Raw genomic sequence first — 20,674 nt, 5'->3', positions numbered from 1 at the left:
CAGTTCAAGTTTCAGCTGCTCCACTTCCAAGCCAACTCCCTGCTAAAGTCCCTGGAAAAGCAGATGGCCCAAGTGCTTGGGCCCCTGCCATCCACGTGGGAGACCTGCAAAGAGTTCCAGTCTCCTGGCTTTGGCCTGACCCAGCCCTGGGCATTGTGGCCATTTTGGAAGTAAAGCAGAAGATGGAGGATTTCTCTCTCTGTCTCTCCTTTCTCTCTGCTTTTCAAATGAATAAATAAATCTTTAAAAAAATTGTGTTTTCTGGAAGAGTCAAGAACTGCTCCTAGTCAATCACATAATTATAAGATTTTTTTTTTTTTTTTTGACAGGCAGAGTGGACAGTGAGAGAGAGAGAGACAGAGAGAAAGGTCTTCCTTTGCCGTTGGTTCACCCTCCAATGGCCGCTGCGGCCAGCGCGATGCGACCGGCGCACCGCGCTGATCCAATGGCAGGAGCCAGGAGCCAGGCGCTTTTCCTGGTCTCCCATGGGGTGCAGGGCCCAAGCACCTGGGCCATCCTCCACTGCACTCCCGGGCCACAGCAGAGAGCTGGCCTGGAAGAGGGGCAACCGGGACAGAATCCGGCACCCCGACCGGGACTAGAACCCGGTGTGCCGGCGCCGCTAGGCGGAGGATTAGCCTAGTGAGCCGCGGCGCCGGCCATAATTATAAGATTTTGATAGGGGCCGGCGCTGTGGTATAGCAGGTAAAGTAGCATGCTGCAGTGCCGGCATCCCATATGGGTGCCGGTTCAAGTCCAGGCTGCTGCTCTTCTGATCCAGTTCTCTGCTATGGCCTGGGAAAGCAGTGGAGGATGGCCTAGGTGCTTGGGCCCTGCACTCACATTAGGGACCTGGAGGAGGCTCCTGGCTCCTGACTTTGGATTGGCCCTGTTCTGGTCACTGTGGTCATTTGGGGAGTGAACCAGCAGATGGAAGACCTCTCTCTCTCTCTCTTTCTCTGCCTCTGCCTCTCTGTAACTCCGCCATTCAAATAAATAAATATTTAAAAAAAAAAAAAGATTTTTATAATCAACACTTTAATAAATCTAATAACCCAACACCTGTATTTTTCTTGTTATGAATTCTTCAGTAAAACAATAGAGAGAAAGGTTATCAGCTGAAAAAGAAAGTGCTTATTCTTTTGTTTGCTTTCATTTCCCCTTGTTAGAATCCCAGAACTGAAAAAAACAAGAATTCCAAGTGATTAAGGGGCTCAAGGTGGTGCTATGAGTCAAGGGCAGAATGAAATGCAGAATCTCTGGGGCCAGCACTGTGGTGCAGTGAGTTAAAGCCCTGGCTTGCAGTAGAGGCATCACATATGGGCACTGGTTCAAGTTCTGGCTGCTCCACTTCCGATCCAGCTCTCTGCTATGGCCTGGGAAAGCAGTAGAACAGCCCAAGTCCTTAGGCTCCTGGCTTTGGATCAGCTCAGCTCTGGCTGTTGCAGCCATTTAGGGAGTGAATCAGCAAATGGAACACTTCTCTTTCTCTCTCTCTGGTTCTACCTCTCTTTGTAACTCTGTCTTTCAAATAAATAAAAAATAAATCTTTAAAAAAAAAAAGAAAATGCCTTCTCGTACAGTGCACATTTCACTACAACCAATGCCTTTCAGTCACACACTTAGGACCACCTCTCTGGGAGTAAATACCCTACCCCAAACATACTTCTTTGGCACATTTTATGACAGTTATTTAGAAAAATGCAGACATAGGCATGGCTCTAAGGAGTCATTCTTTTGTAAAGAGAAATCTAGATCCATCTACATTAAGAAAATAAACAAGAGAGGCAGGCAGAGGCTTTCTGAGAGCTCCTTATCTGCCCAGGAAAGATCTTTCCACACGAGAAAAAGAACAGGGTCTGACTCCTTGCCCAGACAGAGATGACCACCGCTGGTCTTCTGAGGACTGACATCTGAGAGACTTGTCTGCATAATAAAAACATTTTTGTTCACAGCATATTTCTTCCCCTCACCCACCCACTACCTGTTGTCACCTCCTACCCCACTCCCACCCCCAGGAGCTTCAAGCCCCTACTTATTTCTGTAGCTCAAAATGCTACTGAAGCTTCAACCACAAGGCCTTTTTAACGAGTCTCATACTTAATGTGTAATTCTTCTGCCCATGCACATAATAAACTTGCTTTTTCTCCTGTTCATCTGTCAACCATCAGTTCATTTCATAGACTAAAATGAGCAAAATTCCAAAAGGAAAAGAGAAATTTAAAGCTTCCTTATACTACAAAATGTTTCAGAAACTAAAGGCCTTCTCTTTGTTTCTCTACCAATATCCCACATCAGCTTTCATGATCTCTCGCTTAGATTCTTATGGCAGCCTCCTAACTGGTCTTGCTACCTTTGGTATCTTTCCCTCTCCCTTCCTTAAAAATGGAAAGATGAACAGACTGTCTTTCTGCTATTTTAAAACCCCTAATGGTTTTCCATTTCCAACACAATCAAGTTCAAACTCCTCAATATCCCCCATCATAGCTTTCCAACTTCAACTCTCATCCCTTCCCCTATCACACACCTAAAATCCCACCACACCACAGCCACCTGGCAAAGAAGCAAATCTGTGCCTTCCATTCATCCAGCTGCCTCTACCTAGACTCTACTCACCCATCCAGGCCTAGATTAACTGCTCTCTTCTATGTGCCCCCAAAACCCCAAAACCCAAAACACAGTCTCTCATAGCATTTATCACATCATATTACATTGTTCACATTTGCCCTGCAAGTCTCTGGGCTCCATGATATCAGAGACAATACCTCAATCAATGCTGCCATCCCAGGGTACATCCCAAAATACAAAGTGATAAATGTTTCACCAATGAGAGAAGCCTAAATCTCTCAGAAAGACCTACATGAAGAAGCGAGGCATGGTAAGGGCTTACTACCCATCAAGAACTATCAAACAATTAAGTGGAAATCATGTAACTTAAGTCTTTCTATCTAAAAGGAGTACTGTGTAGAATTCAGGCTTCCTTCTATTTTTGTAATAGACATTCTATATATGAAAAAATTATTCCAGATATCAATGACTTTGTTCATTTTCACCAAAAAAAAAAAAAAAAAAAAAAAAAAAAAAGCACATTAAAAGAAAAATCCAAGAGAGGTTCCTGAACACAGGGGGGTCTAATGTATTTCATTGTAACCTAACAATAAGTTGCATACACTATGGAAAAGCAATTTTTTAAAAGTGAGAATAAAATGAAAATCAGTTCACTACCTTCAGACACCTAAAAAAAAAAAGCTCCTAAGTAGATATATGCATAAAATGATAAACAAGAATAAAAACAAAACCTGCATATTCACAGATGCTACACAAAACCACCAAGACAATTTTGTCCTGAAAAATATTCATGTGCCAAGGAAACACTGCAAACATTTTTCCATTTTTATATTTTTACCTATGATAACAGATCGTTCGTCTTATTCCATTTTAATAGGATAAATACATTTATGTACTACATTCTGTAGCTGTCAAAAATAAGTTCCAGCTGATAGTAATTTGTTTTTACCATTACTTCAAGTTATAACTAGTGACTGCAGAAAATTCAGCAGATGTTTTGACCCAGATAAAGATATGCTTTCATTACAAGATAAGAGTTCACGTAACAATGTGAAAATAGAGACAATCACTGGATTTTCCCAACCACCTGTGTGGTTTTGGGAAGGTGTGGATAACAGATTTTTAACAAGGCAATTGACAAGGCAGTTGTCTGGAAACATTGATGGTAACAGCTAATGGGCAGCATGTTAATTGACAGCTCATGGTGAAACTGCCTATATCTGCTCATATTTACATCACGTATAGTCCCTTACGCTGGCCCGTTGCCAAGCTCTCCACCTCAGAGCTTTGCTTTTACAGATGCTGTTTCCTTGCCTGAAATGCCTTCGCTGGGCCTCTCACTAGTTTCTTTTCATCTTTTCAAGTCTCACTTCAAGTATCACTTCCTTAGACAGCAGTCTCTGACCAGCCTGTCTATGTAGCCTCTAACTCTCCTTATTCTCTATGACTCTGGTGACTTTATCTCCTTTACATCTCTTAGAAGAAATAACTATAGATTTTTTTGCATTGCATTGTCCGCCTTATTCATTAGTCTATGAATTCCAAAATGTCAGGAACTATGTCCATGATTGTTCACAACTTCTTCCACCAATGCCTAGTACTCCAGCAATACATACTAGGCACTCAAGTGCTAACAGAATAGACTTCACTCAGTACTCACTTGCCCAAATTACACACGGAAATGTCAAGGATGTAAAAATTGGGAACACTGGGTTCCATCCTTAGAACTGGACAAAATGGTTGGGTAGGACCTCAGGGAACTTTCTAAGGCTCCAGTTTACTCAAGTGCAAACTGAATATTCAATGAACAATCTCACATATATCCTGCAACCTTCAAGGGAAGAACAGTGACCCAGAGCAAACCAGTAAGTGGTAGAAAGACATGCAAGAAGCTAAACAACTAAGAGTCTAAAATAATGGTGTTACTGAAGAACACATGAGAAAAATTTCAAAATTCTACAATAAGAAAATTTCACAATTCTACAATAAGAAAGGTCTAAGCATAAAAAACCCTCAATCTATTAAAAAAAAAAAGTGACAAATGTAGCACCAAAAAGAAAAACAAAAAGCAGGCAGGTGTTGTGACACAGTGAATTAAGCTGCTACTTGGGATACCCACATCCCATATCAGACTTCTGGTTCCAATCCCAGCTTCTCCACTTTAAATCCACCTTCCTGGAAAGGCAGCAGACAATAGCCCAAGTATGTGCATCCCTGCCATCCATGTGGGAGACTCTAGGCTCCTGGCTTTGGCCTGGTCCATCCCTGGCTGTTGGGGAAAGGGCAGCACATTTGGAGGAGTGAATGCTATGGGCAAATGGAAGAGTGTTTGCTAGTTTGCTTGTTCTCTTCCTCCCTCCCTCCCTGTCTTGTCAATCGCCTGTGAAATAAGTAAATCTTAGCAAACAAACAAAGAAAAAAAATTCTCTCAGGAAAGCCACCAACCACTACAAATTAAAGACAAATCAGCTGGATAAGATTATTTACAACATGTATGAAAAGGGTTAACATGCTATATAGAGATATTCCAAATCAATAAGAAAAAGTAAAGTCAGGGGCCAGCGCTGTGGCACACTGGGCTAATCCTCCACCTGCGGCGCCGTCATCCCATATGGGTGCCGGGTTCTAGTCCTGGCTGCTCCTCTTCCAGTCCAGCTCTCTGCTGTGGCCCAGGAGAGCAGTAGAGGATGGCCCAAGTGCTTGAGCCCCTGCACCCGCATGGGAGACCAGGAGGAAGCTCCTGGCTCCTGGCTTCGGATCAGCGCAGCAGCCATTTGGGGAGTGAACCAATGGAAGGAAGACCTTTCTCTCTGTCTCTCTCTCTTACTGTCTATAACTCTACCTGTCAAATAAATAAATAAATAAATCTAAAAAAAAAAGTAAAGTTAATTTAAAAGCACTATGGGTAAAGGATATGATCTAACAATTCACAAAAAAAAATAAAATAACCATTTAATAGATATTCTACCTAATAACTAAAGATTTGCAAACTGAAATGAGAATCTTTTGTCCCTTTGCCTACAAGTGTAATGAACATTCATAAAATAGGTAACATATGGAGCACAACAGAGAAAAAATGGTGGAGATCAAACCCTTATAATGAAAAGGCATGACCCAACCTCTCAGTTATTTCTCTTAGCCAAAAGTATCCTTTATCAAAAGGAATTCACTGAATTGAGAAAGGTTTTTTTTTAAAGATTTATTTATTTATTTGAAAGTCAGAGTTACACAGAGAGAGATCCTTCATCCACTGGTTCACTCCACAATTGGCCGCAACCGCCATAACTGCGCCGATCAAAAGCCAGGAACCATGAGCCTCCTCTGGGTATCCCTCACAGGTGTAGGAGCCCAAGCACTTGGGCCATCTTCCACTGCTTTCCCAGTCCATGGCAGAGAGCTGGATTGGAAGTGAGCAGCCGGGTCTCTAACCAGTGCCCATATGGGATGCCAGTGCTTCAGTGCCGGCCCCAAATTGAGGAAGTTGTACCATTGGCCCTAAAAGGTTCTAATCAGTAGACTCAAGAAGTATTTGCTTCTCCAATAGATAAATCCTTGTTGGCCATTGTTTTCCAGAGGGGTTTAAGAGAATTCTAGGTCCAGGCAGAAAAATCCCAGGTCTGGGATAGAAGGTAACTACCACTTACATGTAACCCCCAGATAAAATGCAGCCTACCCGGACATCATAAATTCCCTAAAGAGCACAGCATTGTTGACCAAACAAAGGAAGGTCACAAGCACCATGGACCAACCAGAAATTTGGACAAGAGCTGATCATGTATTACCCAGCCCCAATCTGGATCTATTAAGAATCTGTGCCCTAACTCCTCAGGGAGCCTGTGAATTAAGTAACAGCTGCTGGGCCCCTTGCTCAGTGCTTTGCAATAAATACCTATCTTCTTCCACTACCCTGATGTCAGTGACTGGGTTTCTATGTAATGGGTGAGTAGACCCCAAAACTTCTTTCCTCTGCCTCTGCTTTCCCTCTCTATAACAATGCCTTTAAAATAAATAAACAAGTATTTTTCTTTTTAAATAGAGAGAGAAAGGAAAAAAAAAAAACTATTTTCAGACAATGTATACTACAGGTAGTGCAAGACAGTGGTCACTGAGAGAAAAGGGAAACAAACAAGGGGTACCCCAGGGCCATCTTCATTTTTACAAACTAAGGAGTCCAATACTGGCAGTTGAAGCCACTAAGGAACCCGCATCTTCAAGGCAAGATTCTAGACAGCAGCGGAGCAGAAGAGAAGCTTCAAAAATCTCAGGAGAGGAACCCTGGGGTCTGTGGTCAAACAACACTGTACACACAGACACAGACTCAAGGCCAAGAAGAAAACAAACACAGGGGAAAAACAAGATTTAAGTCAATGATCAGAACTTCATCTTCCATCCAACAAAATAAGAACAAATTAAACCCAGTAAGCTGAAGGAGGAAAATGATAAAGGCAAAAATCAAAGAAAACAGATGAATAGGAGAAGAAATTGACAAAACACAAAGATTTTAATGGAGAGTATTAATAAACTGATAAAACTCTGGCCTGGTTTCAAGAAAAAAAAAGCTCATAAATTATAAATATTAAAAATGATTAAAGGGATATCAATACAGATCCTACAGATAGTAAAAGGTGATTGTAATAAAATTTACTACAGTCAGTAAAAGGAATATTATAAGCAACTTTAAGTCAATAAATTCTATAACTAAGAGGAAAAGGACCAGGAAAAACTAAAAATGAAATAAGAATATTAACTGAAAACTTGAAAAACTTTGTCATCTTAAAAATTTTAATGAGGGTGGCCAGCATTGTGGCATAGTGGGTAAAGCCATCGCCTACAATGCCAGTGAAGGTTTGGGTCCTGGTTGCTCTACTTTCAGTCCAGCTCTCTGCTAATACTCCTGGGAAAGCAGTAAGGATGGCCCAAGTTCTTGGGCCCCTAAATTCATGTGGGAGACCCAGATGACGCTCCTGGCTTCTGGCTTCAGATCAGCCCAGCTCCAGCCATTGCGGCCATTTGGGGAGTAAATTAGCAGATGGAAGATCTCTCTCTCTCTCTCTCTCTGTAACTCTGCCTCTCAAATAAATAAATCTTTAAAAAAATTTTAATAAGGAATTAAAACCCTATTTATAAAGAAAACTCCAAGTTTTGCCAGTGAATTCTATAAAACATTTTTTAAAGATTTATTTACTTGAAAGGCAGAATGACAGAGAGAGAGAGAGAAAGAGAGATCTCCCATCTTCTGGTTCACTCCCCAAGTAGCTGCAATAGTTGGGCTGGGCTAAAACAAAGCCCAGAGCCTAGAACTCCATCCAGGTCTCCCACATGTGTGGCAAAGGCCAAAGTACTTGAGCAATCCTCCTGCTTTCCCAGATGCATTAGAAGCAGAGCAGCCCAACTCAAATTAGCACTCCCACATATGATGCCAACGTCGTAGACAACAGCTTAACCCACTCTGCCACAACACCAACCCCCTACTAAACATCTATGGAAGAAATAATTCAATCCTACAAAAATCTTTCTGAAAATAGAGAAGGGAGCAGTTGCCAACTCATATTTTTAGACTATACTATTGCAATACCATACCAGAAAAACATTACAAGACACAAACCCAATGTCCAATATCCCTCATCAACACAGACACAATAATCTGCTACCTCTGTTATATACAATGATCTGTATAAAAGCATATGATTTTTTTGCCTTGTCTGTGGAATCAAGTACAATATTACTATTCAGAGATGAAGTTTACAGGCACCTTCTCTATATGGACAGTTGGGAATAAATGTCCTAAAACCTACAATGTTATCCAATAAAAAAAAAATCAAAACAATACTTTGGAAAGTCCTTCTTAAACTCCAGCCAAAAAGAAAAAAAAAAAAAAAGTATTAACAACCTATGTTTGGCTGCTGCCACGGCTCACTTGGCTAATGCTCCACCTGAAGTGCCAGCACCTCGGGTTCTAGTCCCAGTTGGGGCACCGGATTCTGTCCTGGTTGCTCCTCTTCCAGTCCAGCTCTCTGCTGTGGCCCGGGAAGGCAGAGGAGGATGGCCCAAGTGTTTGGGTCCTGCACCCACATGGCAGACTGGGAGGAAGTACCAGGCTACTGGCTTTGGATCAGCGCAGCGCGCCAGCCGTGGCAGCCATTTGGGGGGGTGAACCAACGGAAGGAAGACCTTTCTCTCTGTCTCTCTCTGTCTAAACTCTGCCTGTCAAAAAAAAAAAAAAAAAAAAAAAAAAAAAAAAAAAAAAAACTATGTTTAAGTGAAGAAAGCAGATAATAAAACATTTTACTATGGGGCCGGCATTGTGGCATAGCAGGTAAAGCTACTACCAGTGTCAGCATCCCATATGGGCACCAGTTCAAGTCCCGGCTACTCCACTTCTAATCCAGCTCACTGCTAATGTACCTGTGTAAGATGGCCCAACTGCTTGGATCATTGCACCCACATGGGAGACCCAGAAGAATCTCTAGGCTCCTGACTTCAAATGGGCACAGCCCCAGCCATTGCGGCCATTTGCAAAATGAACCAGCGGATGGAAGACCTCTCTCTCTCTCTGCCTCTGCCTCTCTGTAACTGTAACTCTGCCTTTCAAATAAATAAATAAAATATTTTTAAAAAATTGTACTTTACAGGCACTTACAGAAAAATCTCTGAAAGAATAGGCAATAAAACATTAGTAGCATTTATTTAATGGTGAGCTTATGTATATTTCTACTTTTTGCTCATTCTTACTTCCTAAAATTTCTACTAAAATATACATTATTTTCTCTAAATACAAAAAGGGGGTTATATAATCTGAGGCTCCTGATTCACCAGTCTAAAACAAAACATTATCTTTCCAAGTCCAGGTGTTTTAAACAATCCATGCTCCCCAAGCCACTAAAACTCATTCAGAAAATGACATTTGTATAGCACCTAATAATAGTATGCTTGTGAGGCTAGTGGAAACCAGAGGCAACGAGTTAGGGCTCAGGATGTCAAAGTAACTGTCCTGATACTAGAAGGCTGACAGGATCTCAGCATACGTATAGTAGACACACATCTGCTTACAAAATAGCAAACTCCAAACTCAGGGGCCAGCATCCTGAAGCAGCAGGTTAAGCCACTGCCTGAGGCACCAGCATCCCATGTGAGTTCTGGTCGAGTCTGGCTACTCTGCTTGGAATCCAGCTCCCTGCTAGCACATCTGAGAAAACAGTGTGAGATGGCCCAAGTGCTTGGGCTCCTACCACCCCCTTAGGAGACCCAGATGGAGTTCTGGGCTCCTGGCTTCAGCCTGGCCCATCCCAGCCCTGGCGTTGCAACCAACTGGGAAATAAAGCAGTCAACAGAAGATCTCTGTCTCTCCCTCTCTCTCTGCAGTTCTGCCTTTCAAATAAATAAATAAATCTTTTAAAGTAACAAACTCTCGTTTATGGTATCTCAAAAATTAGAAACATGAGAAAAAATTCTTAACTAACATAGAACAGCTCTAAAAACAGTTTTGTTCCATGTGCTTTTTCTTTAGATGACTATTTAAGACAGAAAGAGAAAACTGAATTACTATATATGGCCTGGCAAACAGAGCTAAAACAAGTTGCAATCTACATTTAAAACATTCGCAAATGGTATATCTTTTACAAAACAATAATTGGAAAATATCAAAGTGGAGCCAAGTATCTCCTATTTCAGTTTGCAGACTCTGCAATATGTAGTTTCAAAAATGCATTAAAAACAATCTGGCTCCTTTTTTCCAGGCACACACATGAAATATCATTTGGCATATGGGAGTTATTCCCATAAAGATGAGCCAGATAATAAGCAAACGATCATTACCTCACATTATATGAAATGGAAAGGAGCCATTAATGCCGCATTAAGGTCATAAATTCACACATTCAGAAGCCAAAAAAATAAAACAGTACTTCTCAGAGCACTATCTCATCCATGCTGCCACATTAACTGCACACACTAAAAACTCCTAACAAATATTAAATCTGTGTAAAATACGGAAGGGTTAAGCTTCCCATTTTCATGTCAGCTTGTAGCTTCCTCAGTGTATTTATTGGCCAAAAGAAGGCATCTAATACCAAGGTCGACTGAGACCCTGCACGCCAGTCACGCCAACACTCTCAGCAAGTTCCCATGCGGCTCAGACTCGCCAGGTCTTCACCCAACAGAAGGGCCACACTGGGAAAAAGGCAACTGAACACCCCAAAACCATTCTTCGGGGACAAGTCTGGTCTACTCTAGTAAGCACCGGCGAGGAAAAGAAAGAAGGGTAAATTCCGAAGATACTAGGGCCCAAAATACTTAACTACTATCCCTCCTTTTTTTATTCTCAAAAAGCTACCACCTGTACAGAGCTTCTTCTTTACCCTCACTGTTCTATTCACGGTATATATACATACCTGTGTACATTAGGAATAAAATCCATGAATATGATCATTATTTATAAATGGATATCAGTAAATTAATAGGAATAGTATAAATAATACAAAGGTACCTCAAAAAATTCTTGGGAAATGAAATTAAAAGCTAAGTCCAGGGAGGGCATTTAGCCTAGCAATTAAGACACCTACCTCTTATATCAGAGTACATGCGTTCAATACCCAGGTCCAGCTCATTAACTCCAGCTTTCTGCTAATGCAGACCTGAGAGGCAGCAGGTGATGGCTCAAGTAATTGGGTCCCTGCCACTCACATGGGAGACATGGATTGAGTTGCTGGCTGCCAGTTCTAGCCTGGCCCAGCTTCTCCCATTGTGATTTGCCCAGGTTACACATCTAACAGCCAGTGAAGCTAGATATGAAGGATAACCTGACAGTATTCTCTTCTTAAAATGATCACTTTGGGCAAGGAGTATAAAGCATGGATTGGTAAAGGGCCTACAGAAGAAAACTGCAGTGGCAGACTGTTGCAAAACACCAAGTAAAAGGAGTGAAAGGCCTGCACACATTAGGGGTGTGATGGCTGCAGTGCAGAATGGGTTGAAACAGGCTCCCAGACTTGTGAAAAGTGGATCTTCTCTGTTACGGCACTCAGTACGATTAAAATGAATTATTTGACAGCCGGCGCCGCGGCTCAATAGGTTAATCCTCCACCTTGCGGCGCCAGCACACCGGGTTCTAGTCCCGGTCGGGGCGCCGGATTCTGTCCTGGTTGCCCCTCTTCCAGGCCAGCTCTCTGCTGTGGCCCGGGAGTGCAGTGGAGGATGGCCCAAGTGCTTGGGCCCTGCACCCCATGGGAGACCAGGAGAAGCACCTGGCTCCTGGCTTCAGATCAGCAGTGCGCCAGCCACAGCGCGGCGGCCATTGGAGGGTGAACCAATGTCAAAGAAAGACCCTTCTCTCTGTCTCTCTCTCTCACTATCCACTCTGCCTGTGTAAAAAAAAAAAGAATTATTTGTTCTCTCTCTCTTCCCTGAAAGAATTTAAACTCTTAAAGCTAGGGAACTTGTATCTATGTTCCCTGTTAGATAAAAGGCACCTAGGACAATGTTTTGTGCACAGTGACTACTTAACAAATACTTGTCAAAGAAAGGAAAAAACAAAATTTCTAGATTTCTGCCTTGAGTAACCTCCAGAAATGTCACCACTGACCATCCAGTAAATATGGCAGAAGGAACAGATGATAAAGAGGTAAGTTCATACAAATATGTAGGAAGTTTTACATATGCTACTGAGTTACAATATACACTATGTGTGAAATAACTCAATAAGAACTCTATTACTACCTTATCCACTCATACATGTGAAACTGCCTATAAAAATGATTGATATTCTAAGATAATCAATATCACCATTCATATGTTTATATGAATTCATATCATATAACATATAAACATTCATATCACCCAAGAAATGTTTAGGGGCCACCACTGTGGTATAAGGGTAAAGCTGTCACCTGAAGTGTCAAAATCCCATATGGGCACTGGTTCAAGTCCTGGCTGCTCCACTTCCAATCCAGCTCCCTACTAATGCACCTGGGAAAGTAGTGGAAGATGGCCCTAAGTGCTTGGGCCCCTGAACCCACATGGGAGACCCAGAAGAAGCTCCTGTTTCCTGGCTTAAGAATGGCCCAGCTCCAGCCATTTCAGGAGTGGAGCAGAGAACGAAACACCTATCTCTCCCTCTCTATCTCTCTGTAATTCTACCTTTCAAGTAAAATAAAGAAACCAAGAAAAGCAAGCAAGCAAGAAAGAAAGAAGAAAACACAAGGTAAGAAAAGAAAGAAGAAAAAAGAAACATAGGTAATATATGTATTCATTCACCTAGCATCGCCCTCTTAATTATTCTCCTCCTGTAAAGCCCGAACTACTTTGTCAACACTGCTCCTATAGATTGAAAAACTCTTTCTGTCTCCTCCTAACTTGCACTCATTCTCAAGTTTGCTTCCCAAAATCAGTTTTTCTCATCTCACATTCCTGCTTTAAAACTTCCAGTGTGCCCTTCACTGTATTTGGCAAAATTGATAATCATATATAAACATATTGCCCATGCCTTTTTGTTCAAAATCATACCCCAATCACCCAGAAAAACACTTCATATGCACAAACTGTACACAGTAAATTTCTGTGGAATATATCAAAGAATGATCAAGTCCCAGGTTTTTTACTAATCTGTATCTGACCAATTTTTTTAATTAGATCAATGTACTTCACTGAGAAGTTTTAGGGTTGGGCGGAGAAACTTGAACCTGCACTGGGACTGACTGAAATCCAACGTTTTCAGCCGGGACCTTTCTACCGTCGCAGTTCCCGAAAGCTGACCAATTCTTGACTAAATATATTTCTCTCAACACTGAACCCAAAACTAGCTAAGACTTTAAAAAAATAAAAAAAATTATTTATTTATTTGAAAGGCAGAGTTACAGAGAGTCAGAGGCAGAAAGAGAGAACCCATTCTTCCAGGTCTCCTACAGAGGTGCAGGGACCCAAGGACTTGGGCCATCTTCGACTGCTTTCCCAGACCGTAGCAGAGAGCTGTATCAGCAGTGGAAGAGCCAGGACTCGAACCAGCACCCAAATGGGATGCCAGCGCTACAGGCGGCGGCTTCACACACTATGCCACAGCGCCGGGCCCAAGGTTTAGACTTTTTTAAAACACAGTTCCAATGTCAGATCTCTCCAAAACAAACCTCTTAAAATATTTATAGCAGTAAGAAAAATCAGTGACAAATTTTTACAATTATTTTAATAAACTTATTATAATCCTTGTTAATAAACATTTTCATTAATATCTAACTTTTCAAAACACTATATACTATTGCAGATTTGAAATTTTCAGTTTTTAAATATTTTGGAAACTCTTACCTTGACATTTCCCAATAACAGATGTAAAATCATCTTTTGCAGACCTGCAAAATTATGACAATAGTTTGGTCATAATAATGCTATTGTAGAATTATAAAACATCAGATACTATGGAATATACAACTTCTACGTACAGAGATTGTTTTATACTTTAAATAAGACCCTTTCATTAGAGACATTTTCTACAACCATATTATATCAGTAACAGAGTTACATCAAAAAGACAGTATAAATTTATTTTTTATACTGTTTTATTCTTTATTTACTTATGTGACAGGCAGAGAGAGAGAGAGAAAAGGAAAGAGAAAGAGAACTTCCACCTGCTGATTTCACTCCCCAAAAGGCCACAACAGCTAGAGCTGGGCCTGGCCTAAGTCAAGAGCCAGGAATTTCATCCTGGTCTCCTACATGGGTGGCAGGGGCCCAACTACTCAGACCATCACCTGCTGCCTCCCCAAGCACATTAGCAGCAAGTTGATCTGAAGCAGAGCAGCAGGTACAAGATGTCACAAGCATCAACTTAACTTCTGCATCCCAAAATCCACTCTTCTGTAAGATCTTTTAATACATGTCTGGCCTCCACCTCAAAAGGCTCTGACTCAGTACATCTGGGACTGAGCCCAAGCAAAAATCCTTTAAAGCTCCACAGGTTGTTCCTACTTAAGAATTATTGGTGGCCCGCGGCGCCATGGCTCACTAGGCTAATCCTCCGCCTTGCGGCGCCGGCACACCAGGTTCTAGTCCCTGGCGGGGCGCCGGATTCTGTCCCGGTTGCCCCTCTTCCAGGCCAGCTCTCTGCTGTGGCCAGGGAGTGCAGTGGAGGATGGCCCAAGTGCTTGGGCCCTGCACCCCATGGGAGACCAGGAGAAGCACCTGGCTCCTGCCATCGGATCAGCGCAGTGCGCCAGCCGCAGCACACTGGCTGCGGCAGCCATTGAATGGTGAACCAACGGCAAAGGAAGACTTTTCTCTCTGTCTCTCTCACTGTCCACTCTGCCTGTCAAAAAAAAAAAAAAAAAAAAAAAAAATTTAAAAAAAAAAAAAAAAAGAATTATTGGTGAGGCCAGCATGGTGGCAGTGAGGGTTACATTGCCACCTGTGACACAAGCATCCCACACGAGTACCAGTTCATGTCCCAGTTGCTCCATTTCTGATCCATCTCCCTGTCAATATACCTGGGAAGACAGCAGAAGATGCCCCAAGTGCTTGGGCCCCTGCAACCCATGTGAGAAACTCAGATGGAGTCCTGGGCTCCTGGCTTTGGCCTGGCCCAACCCTGGCCATTGCAGCCATGTAGGGAGTGAACCAGAGGACAGTTTCTCTTTTTCTCTCTCTCCTTCTCTTTCTATTTCTCTCAATGTAACTTTGCCTTTCAAAAAAATATAACATCTCTTAACAAAAAAGAAAGAAAGAAAAACGTGGGGCCAGCACTGTGGCATAGCGGGTAAAGCCAATGCCTTGCAGTGCTGGCATCCGATATGGGCACCGGTTTGAGTCCCAGCCGCTCCACTTCTGATCCAGCTCTCTGCTGTGGCCTGGGAAAGCAGTGGAGGATGGCCCAAGTCCTTGGGCCCTGCACCCACGTGGGAGACCTGAAAGGAGTTCCTGGCTCGCTCGCTCGTTCGCTCTCTCTCTCTCTCTCTTTGCTTCTGCCTCTGTAACTCTGCCTTTCAAATAAATAAATAAATCTTTTTTAAAAAAAAGGTAGTCCTTAGCATACAGCATGGTGCAAAGATTTACAATTTAGGGAGAAAAAGTCTTATTTCAATCAGTCAAATAGCTTTAATTAGTCACCCTATTTTTATTAGTGACTGATGTAAAATCTGTAATCTTGAAATAATCATAGATACCAACATAGCCTAATTATTATGAAATATGCTTAAAAGTCAAAATCAGTAAACCTATTAGAAATAATGAAATAACAATTATCCAAAAATATAATGTCTATAGTATTTTCCTAGCAATTCTACTTCCATAGTTATCCCTGGGAAATAATTACATATATAGACAGACATCTACAACCAGCTTATGTATGACAAAGGAGCTAAAACCAATCCCTGGAGCAAGGACAATCTCTTCTACAAAGGATTCTCGGAAAATTGACAAATGGGATTATATCAAGCGGAGAAGATTCTGTACTGCAAAAGAAACATTCAGCAAAGTGAAGAGGCAACAAAAAGAATGGAACAAAATACTTGCAAAAATATTTGCAAACTATACAACTGAAAAAGGATTAATTTCCAGAATCTATAAAGAGCTCACGAGACTCTCTCTCTTCCTCTCCTTCTCTCTCTGTGTTAACTCTGACTTTCAAATAAATAAATAAATCTTTAAAAAAAAATAAGTGGAGCAGCCAAGACTCGAACTGACACTCATATGAGATGCCAGCACTGCAGATGGTGGCTTTACCCTTTATACCACAGCACCGGCCCCTCATTTTGTTTTTTTTCAAATTCACTTTCTATTTATAACTGACTCCTAATATCCAAAAATGATCTAAGCTACTACAATTATCTTTCATATTCTAATCCAATGAACAAATATACATTGAAAACGTATCAGCTGCCTACTACCATCACTACTGGGGTCAAACCTGTGCTGTTTATGCTCTTGATTGTGTTACAAGACAAACATGGAATGGAGAAAACAAATGGTAGGGATAATCACTAAAATGGTAGGGATAATCACTAAAAGGTAGGGATAATCACTATTCACAGACTTTACCTTTCTGAATCCCATGCCCTGTTTCTCTTTTAACAACTCCACAGGCTTGCTGGAAGATACGCCCTTTTGGGTTACTGTAAAGTTAATGTATCTATACAAGTACATTCAGCAGAAGGAAAGGAGTGCCAACTCCGAGCCATGCAGTGGGCCCTGTCCTGTAATGCCCAGTGCCCTCCCTGCATCTGTCTCCCCTATTCCACTTGCAGATGCCCCACTTATTCATCAAACACAAACCACCAATTCCTATTATGTTCAAAGAAATATATTATGCTTGGGAAAAGGACAGTCCCTGACTCCAAGGAACACACAATATAACTGCAGCTACTGAATCCAGACCCCATGCATACTAAGTTCTTGAGGAATGGCACATTCTAGAGTTGCGCAAGGCAGTGGCCCTAAACAGAATGGGGGAAACACCTAGGAATAGGTGGCTTAGCACAACATGATGCCAGGTTAACACAGCATGAACACCAATGCTGGAAGAGCATATTTCAAATCCCTGCACAATGGGGCCAGTGCTGTGGCGCAGTGGGTTAAAGCTCTGGCCTGAAGCGCAGGCATCCCATATGGGAGCTGGTTCTAGTCCCACCTGCTCCTCTTCTGATCCAGCTCTCTGCTATGGCCTGGGAAAGCAGTAGAAGATGTGCCCCTGCACCAACGTGGGAGACCCGGAAGCAGCTCTTGGCTCCTAGCTCCTAGCTTCGGATCAGCATAGCTCCAGCTCTTGCAGCCACCTGGGGAGTGAACCAGCGGATGGAAGACCTCTCTCTCTCTCTCTCTCTCTCTCTCTCTCTGATTCTCCTCTCTGTATAACTCTGACTTTCAAGTAAATAAATCAAATCTTAAAAAAAGGAAAAAGACACTTGATCTTAGCCAAAAGGCCGAGAAGCAAACTGTTGAAATCTTTACTTAATATATACTAAAGTGATCTTCTGTACATAGAGAATTGAAAATGAATCTTGATGTAAATGGAAGGGGAGAGGGGGTTGGAGAGGGGAGGGTTGCGAGTGGGAGGGAAGTTATGGGGGGTGGGAGGGAGCCATTGTAATCCATAAGCTGTACTTTGGAAATTTATATTTATTAAATAAAAGTTAAAAAAAAAAAAACAAAGGGCCCTGCCTTTTAAGGCCAAGTCAAATTATATAATTTAGCTTTGAAAGGCAGTCATCATTGCCCATCAGTTTTACCCTGATGGCTTTAAGGGGGTTTAGAAAGCTTCCTCATTTGAAGCTAGATGGGGGCAAACCTTGTGACAACTCCTCAAAAAGTTGAGAAGTCCAGTTGTGGGTGAATAGATGGGAAAAAGAAAGAACATCACAAACAGAAAGCTATAACCATTATGAAACCCAGGGACTGGTCATCAGCACCATTTCTAGTCAAGAATGATGAAGCAGCAGAAAAACCTTTTGGCAGGTATCGAGGTAACCTGACACTTCTGCCTCTTCGCTTATTTTCTGAGAAGCAAGAGTTAGGCCTTGCCTGCAAAAAGCACTGACTCTCAATTTTAAAGCTGCCACCAGTCTACTGTTGTTGCAAACTTCATAAGGAGTTACTCATTTTTGAGTTAGTCACTGTTACTGGTATTTCTTTCACAACTGATGTATCATTTTAAAATAAAAGACCTGGAAAACCCAGCTCAGAAAAATCTTTGGATGTGTTTGTAATACCACTGAATGGCTCAAGAAAACAAGTAATATCCCTCTTCTCAGGTAACAGGTAACATCCTGCCCAGCCATATTCAACTCCCAGCTTTGTCCTGTTGGAACAAAGCTGGAACAAAGCTGTCCCTGCTCTTTTCTATACCCTCTTGAGGTCCGTTTAGCTCACTTGGCAGCAACCAGTAAAATGCAAATGGCTTCCAGAGTTCTGGAAGACAGACCTCATGAACTAAAGGAGACAGGAGAGTGATCAGAAACACAAAAAAGAGCATGCCCCTCTGACAAAGCAGCCTTCATTCTTTAACTCGCAAATATGAGTGTCTGACACATTAAGTTACTTAGTAAAAAAAAAAAAAAAAAAAAAAAAAAACCTCTTTTAAATATACTCATCATGTCTCAGGTGATTGCTGATGTCATAAATAAGAGTGCAAGCCCGGCGCCGCGGCTCACTAGGCTAATCCTCCACCTTGTGGCGCCGGCACACCGGGTTCTAGTCCCGGTCAGGGAGCCGGATTCTGTCCCGGTTGCCCCTCTTCCAGGCCAGCTCTCTGCTGTGGCCAGAGAGTGCAGTGGAGGATGGCCCAAGTACTTGGGCCCTGCACCCCATGAGAGACCAGGATAAGTACCTGGCTCCTGCCATCGGATCAGTGCAGCGCGCCGGCCACGGCACACCGGCCGCGGCGGCCATTGGAGGGCGAACCAACGGCAAAGGAAGACCTTTCTCTCTGTCTCTCTCTCTCACTGTCCACTCTGCCTGTCAAAAAAATAAAAAAAATTTTAAAAATAAAAAAAATTAATAAAAAAAATTAATAAAAAAAATAAAAGTGCCAATTGTTAATCAACAACGGGAGTCACTGGGTACATGATCCCCACGTAGGATCTCTGTCCTTAATGTGTTTTACTATGAAACTTAAAAATAACACTACTAGTCGAACAATACCCTATACCTTGTACGGTTGTGTGAGTGCAGCCTGTTGAAATCCTTGCTTAGTATACACTAAGTTGATCTTCAGTATATAAAGGTAATTGAAAATGAAACTCGATGAAGGGCAGGATAGGAGAGGGAGTGGGAGAGGGGAGGGCCACGGGAGGGAGTGAGGTTTGGGGGGTGGGAGAAGCCACAGCAATATACAAGTTGCACTTTGTAAATTCACATTTATTCAATAAAAAAAAATAACTATATAACAAACAAAAAAAAAGAAAAAAAAACTTAATACTTTACCCTTTTAGTATTTTTTATGTTCTACTTAAAACTATTGGTTGAACTCTGTAATTAATACACAATTACTCTTAGGTGGTTAATTAATGCTATAACTAGTACTCAAATAGTATTTTACACTTTGTGTTTCTGTGTGGGTGTAAACTGTGGAAATCTTTACTTAATATATGCTAAATTGATCTTCTGTATATAAAGATAATTGAAAATGAATCTTGATGTGAATGGAAGGGGAGAGGGAGTGGGAGATGGGAGGGTTGTGGGTGGGAGGGAAGTTATGGGGGGGGGAAGCTATTGTAATCCATAAGCTGTACTTTGGAAATGTATGTTCATTAAATAAAATAAAATAAAATATTAAAAATATATATATATATATACTCATCATAAAAACATAAAAATCTTCATTTCCCAGGTGAGCAACTGGCTAAGAGCTAAAAACACCACTTGTGAAGCACACATCCCATATCAAAGTGTCTAAAGTCAAGTCCCAACTCTACTCCCAGTCTCAGCTTCTGGCTAACGCACACCCTGGGAGGCAGCAAGTGACTGGCTCTTCCAGCCGTGCACTGCCCATGTGCAAGTATTGGGTTCCTGCTCCCAGCTTTGACCTCTACAAGGGCCAGTGCAGGCATTTGAGGAATACACCATCAGATGGGAGTTTTCCTTGTCTCTGTCTCTCTCCTTCCCTCTCTCTCTCTCTCTCTCTGTGTGTGTGTGTGTGTGTTTGTGTGTGTGAGAGAAAATGAAAGAATAAATTTTTAAAAACATTTTAGTTTCCATTTGTCAAGTAAAAATTTTTCTCAAAGGAAATCTTAAATATGCATAATAATAATTACCTGATCTCCACACACTGGTCTTGAACAGCGGCCAAAAGCTTTCCATTGCTTTCATGGGAGAAAGAGAAAAGATTCTACATGAGTATCTGAAGCAGTCTTCTACACAGAAGCATTTGAACAAGTTAGAATCAGTTTTGAATTTTGACAGGCTTTTATTATTCATCTAGTGGCCTTATAGTTAGTTGACTATAAAGTACAAAAATATACAAAATGATTCAGTACACCTTGATTTAACATGTTTAAACAATACTAATCATACATGACACAGAGAATTTTTATACAATAAAAATCAAAACTGAAAGATCCAAAAATTAATATTCATAATGAAATTTAAAAGGTAATCCATATAGGAAGACATTACATGAATTTTATATCCTTAC

The 20,674-nt window shown here is 41.6% G+C and overlaps 1 protein-coding gene across 4 annotated transcripts in view; it reads right to left on the bottom strand.

The window, feature by feature from the left end:
* Positions 1-20,674, bottom strand: part of NBAS (NBAS subunit of NRZ tethering complex) — a 461,789-nt gene that overhangs the window by 431,636 nt on the left and 9,479 nt on the right. For all 4 annotated transcript variants that reach the window (XM_070069748.1, XM_070069749.1, XM_070069751.1 and 1 more), the window contains exons 5-6: positions 20,295-20,342; positions 13,861-13,904 (exon numbers count right to left, since the gene is read on the bottom strand). In XM_070069748.1, the coding sequence (XP_069925849.1) occupies positions 13,861-13,904; positions 20,295-20,342 (92 nt within the window). The remainder of the gene's footprint in view (positions 1-13,860; positions 13,905-20,294; positions 20,343-20,674) is intronic.

Source organism: Oryctolagus cuniculus, chromosome 2 (assembly GCF_964237555.1).
Source record: "Oryctolagus cuniculus chromosome 2, mOryCun1.1, whole genome shotgun sequence".
Taxonomy (NCBI): domain Eukaryota; kingdom Metazoa; phylum Chordata; class Mammalia; order Lagomorpha; family Leporidae; genus Oryctolagus; species Oryctolagus cuniculus.
Note: the sequence above shows the minus strand (reverse complement) of the source record. Positions and strands in the feature narration are given on the sequence as shown.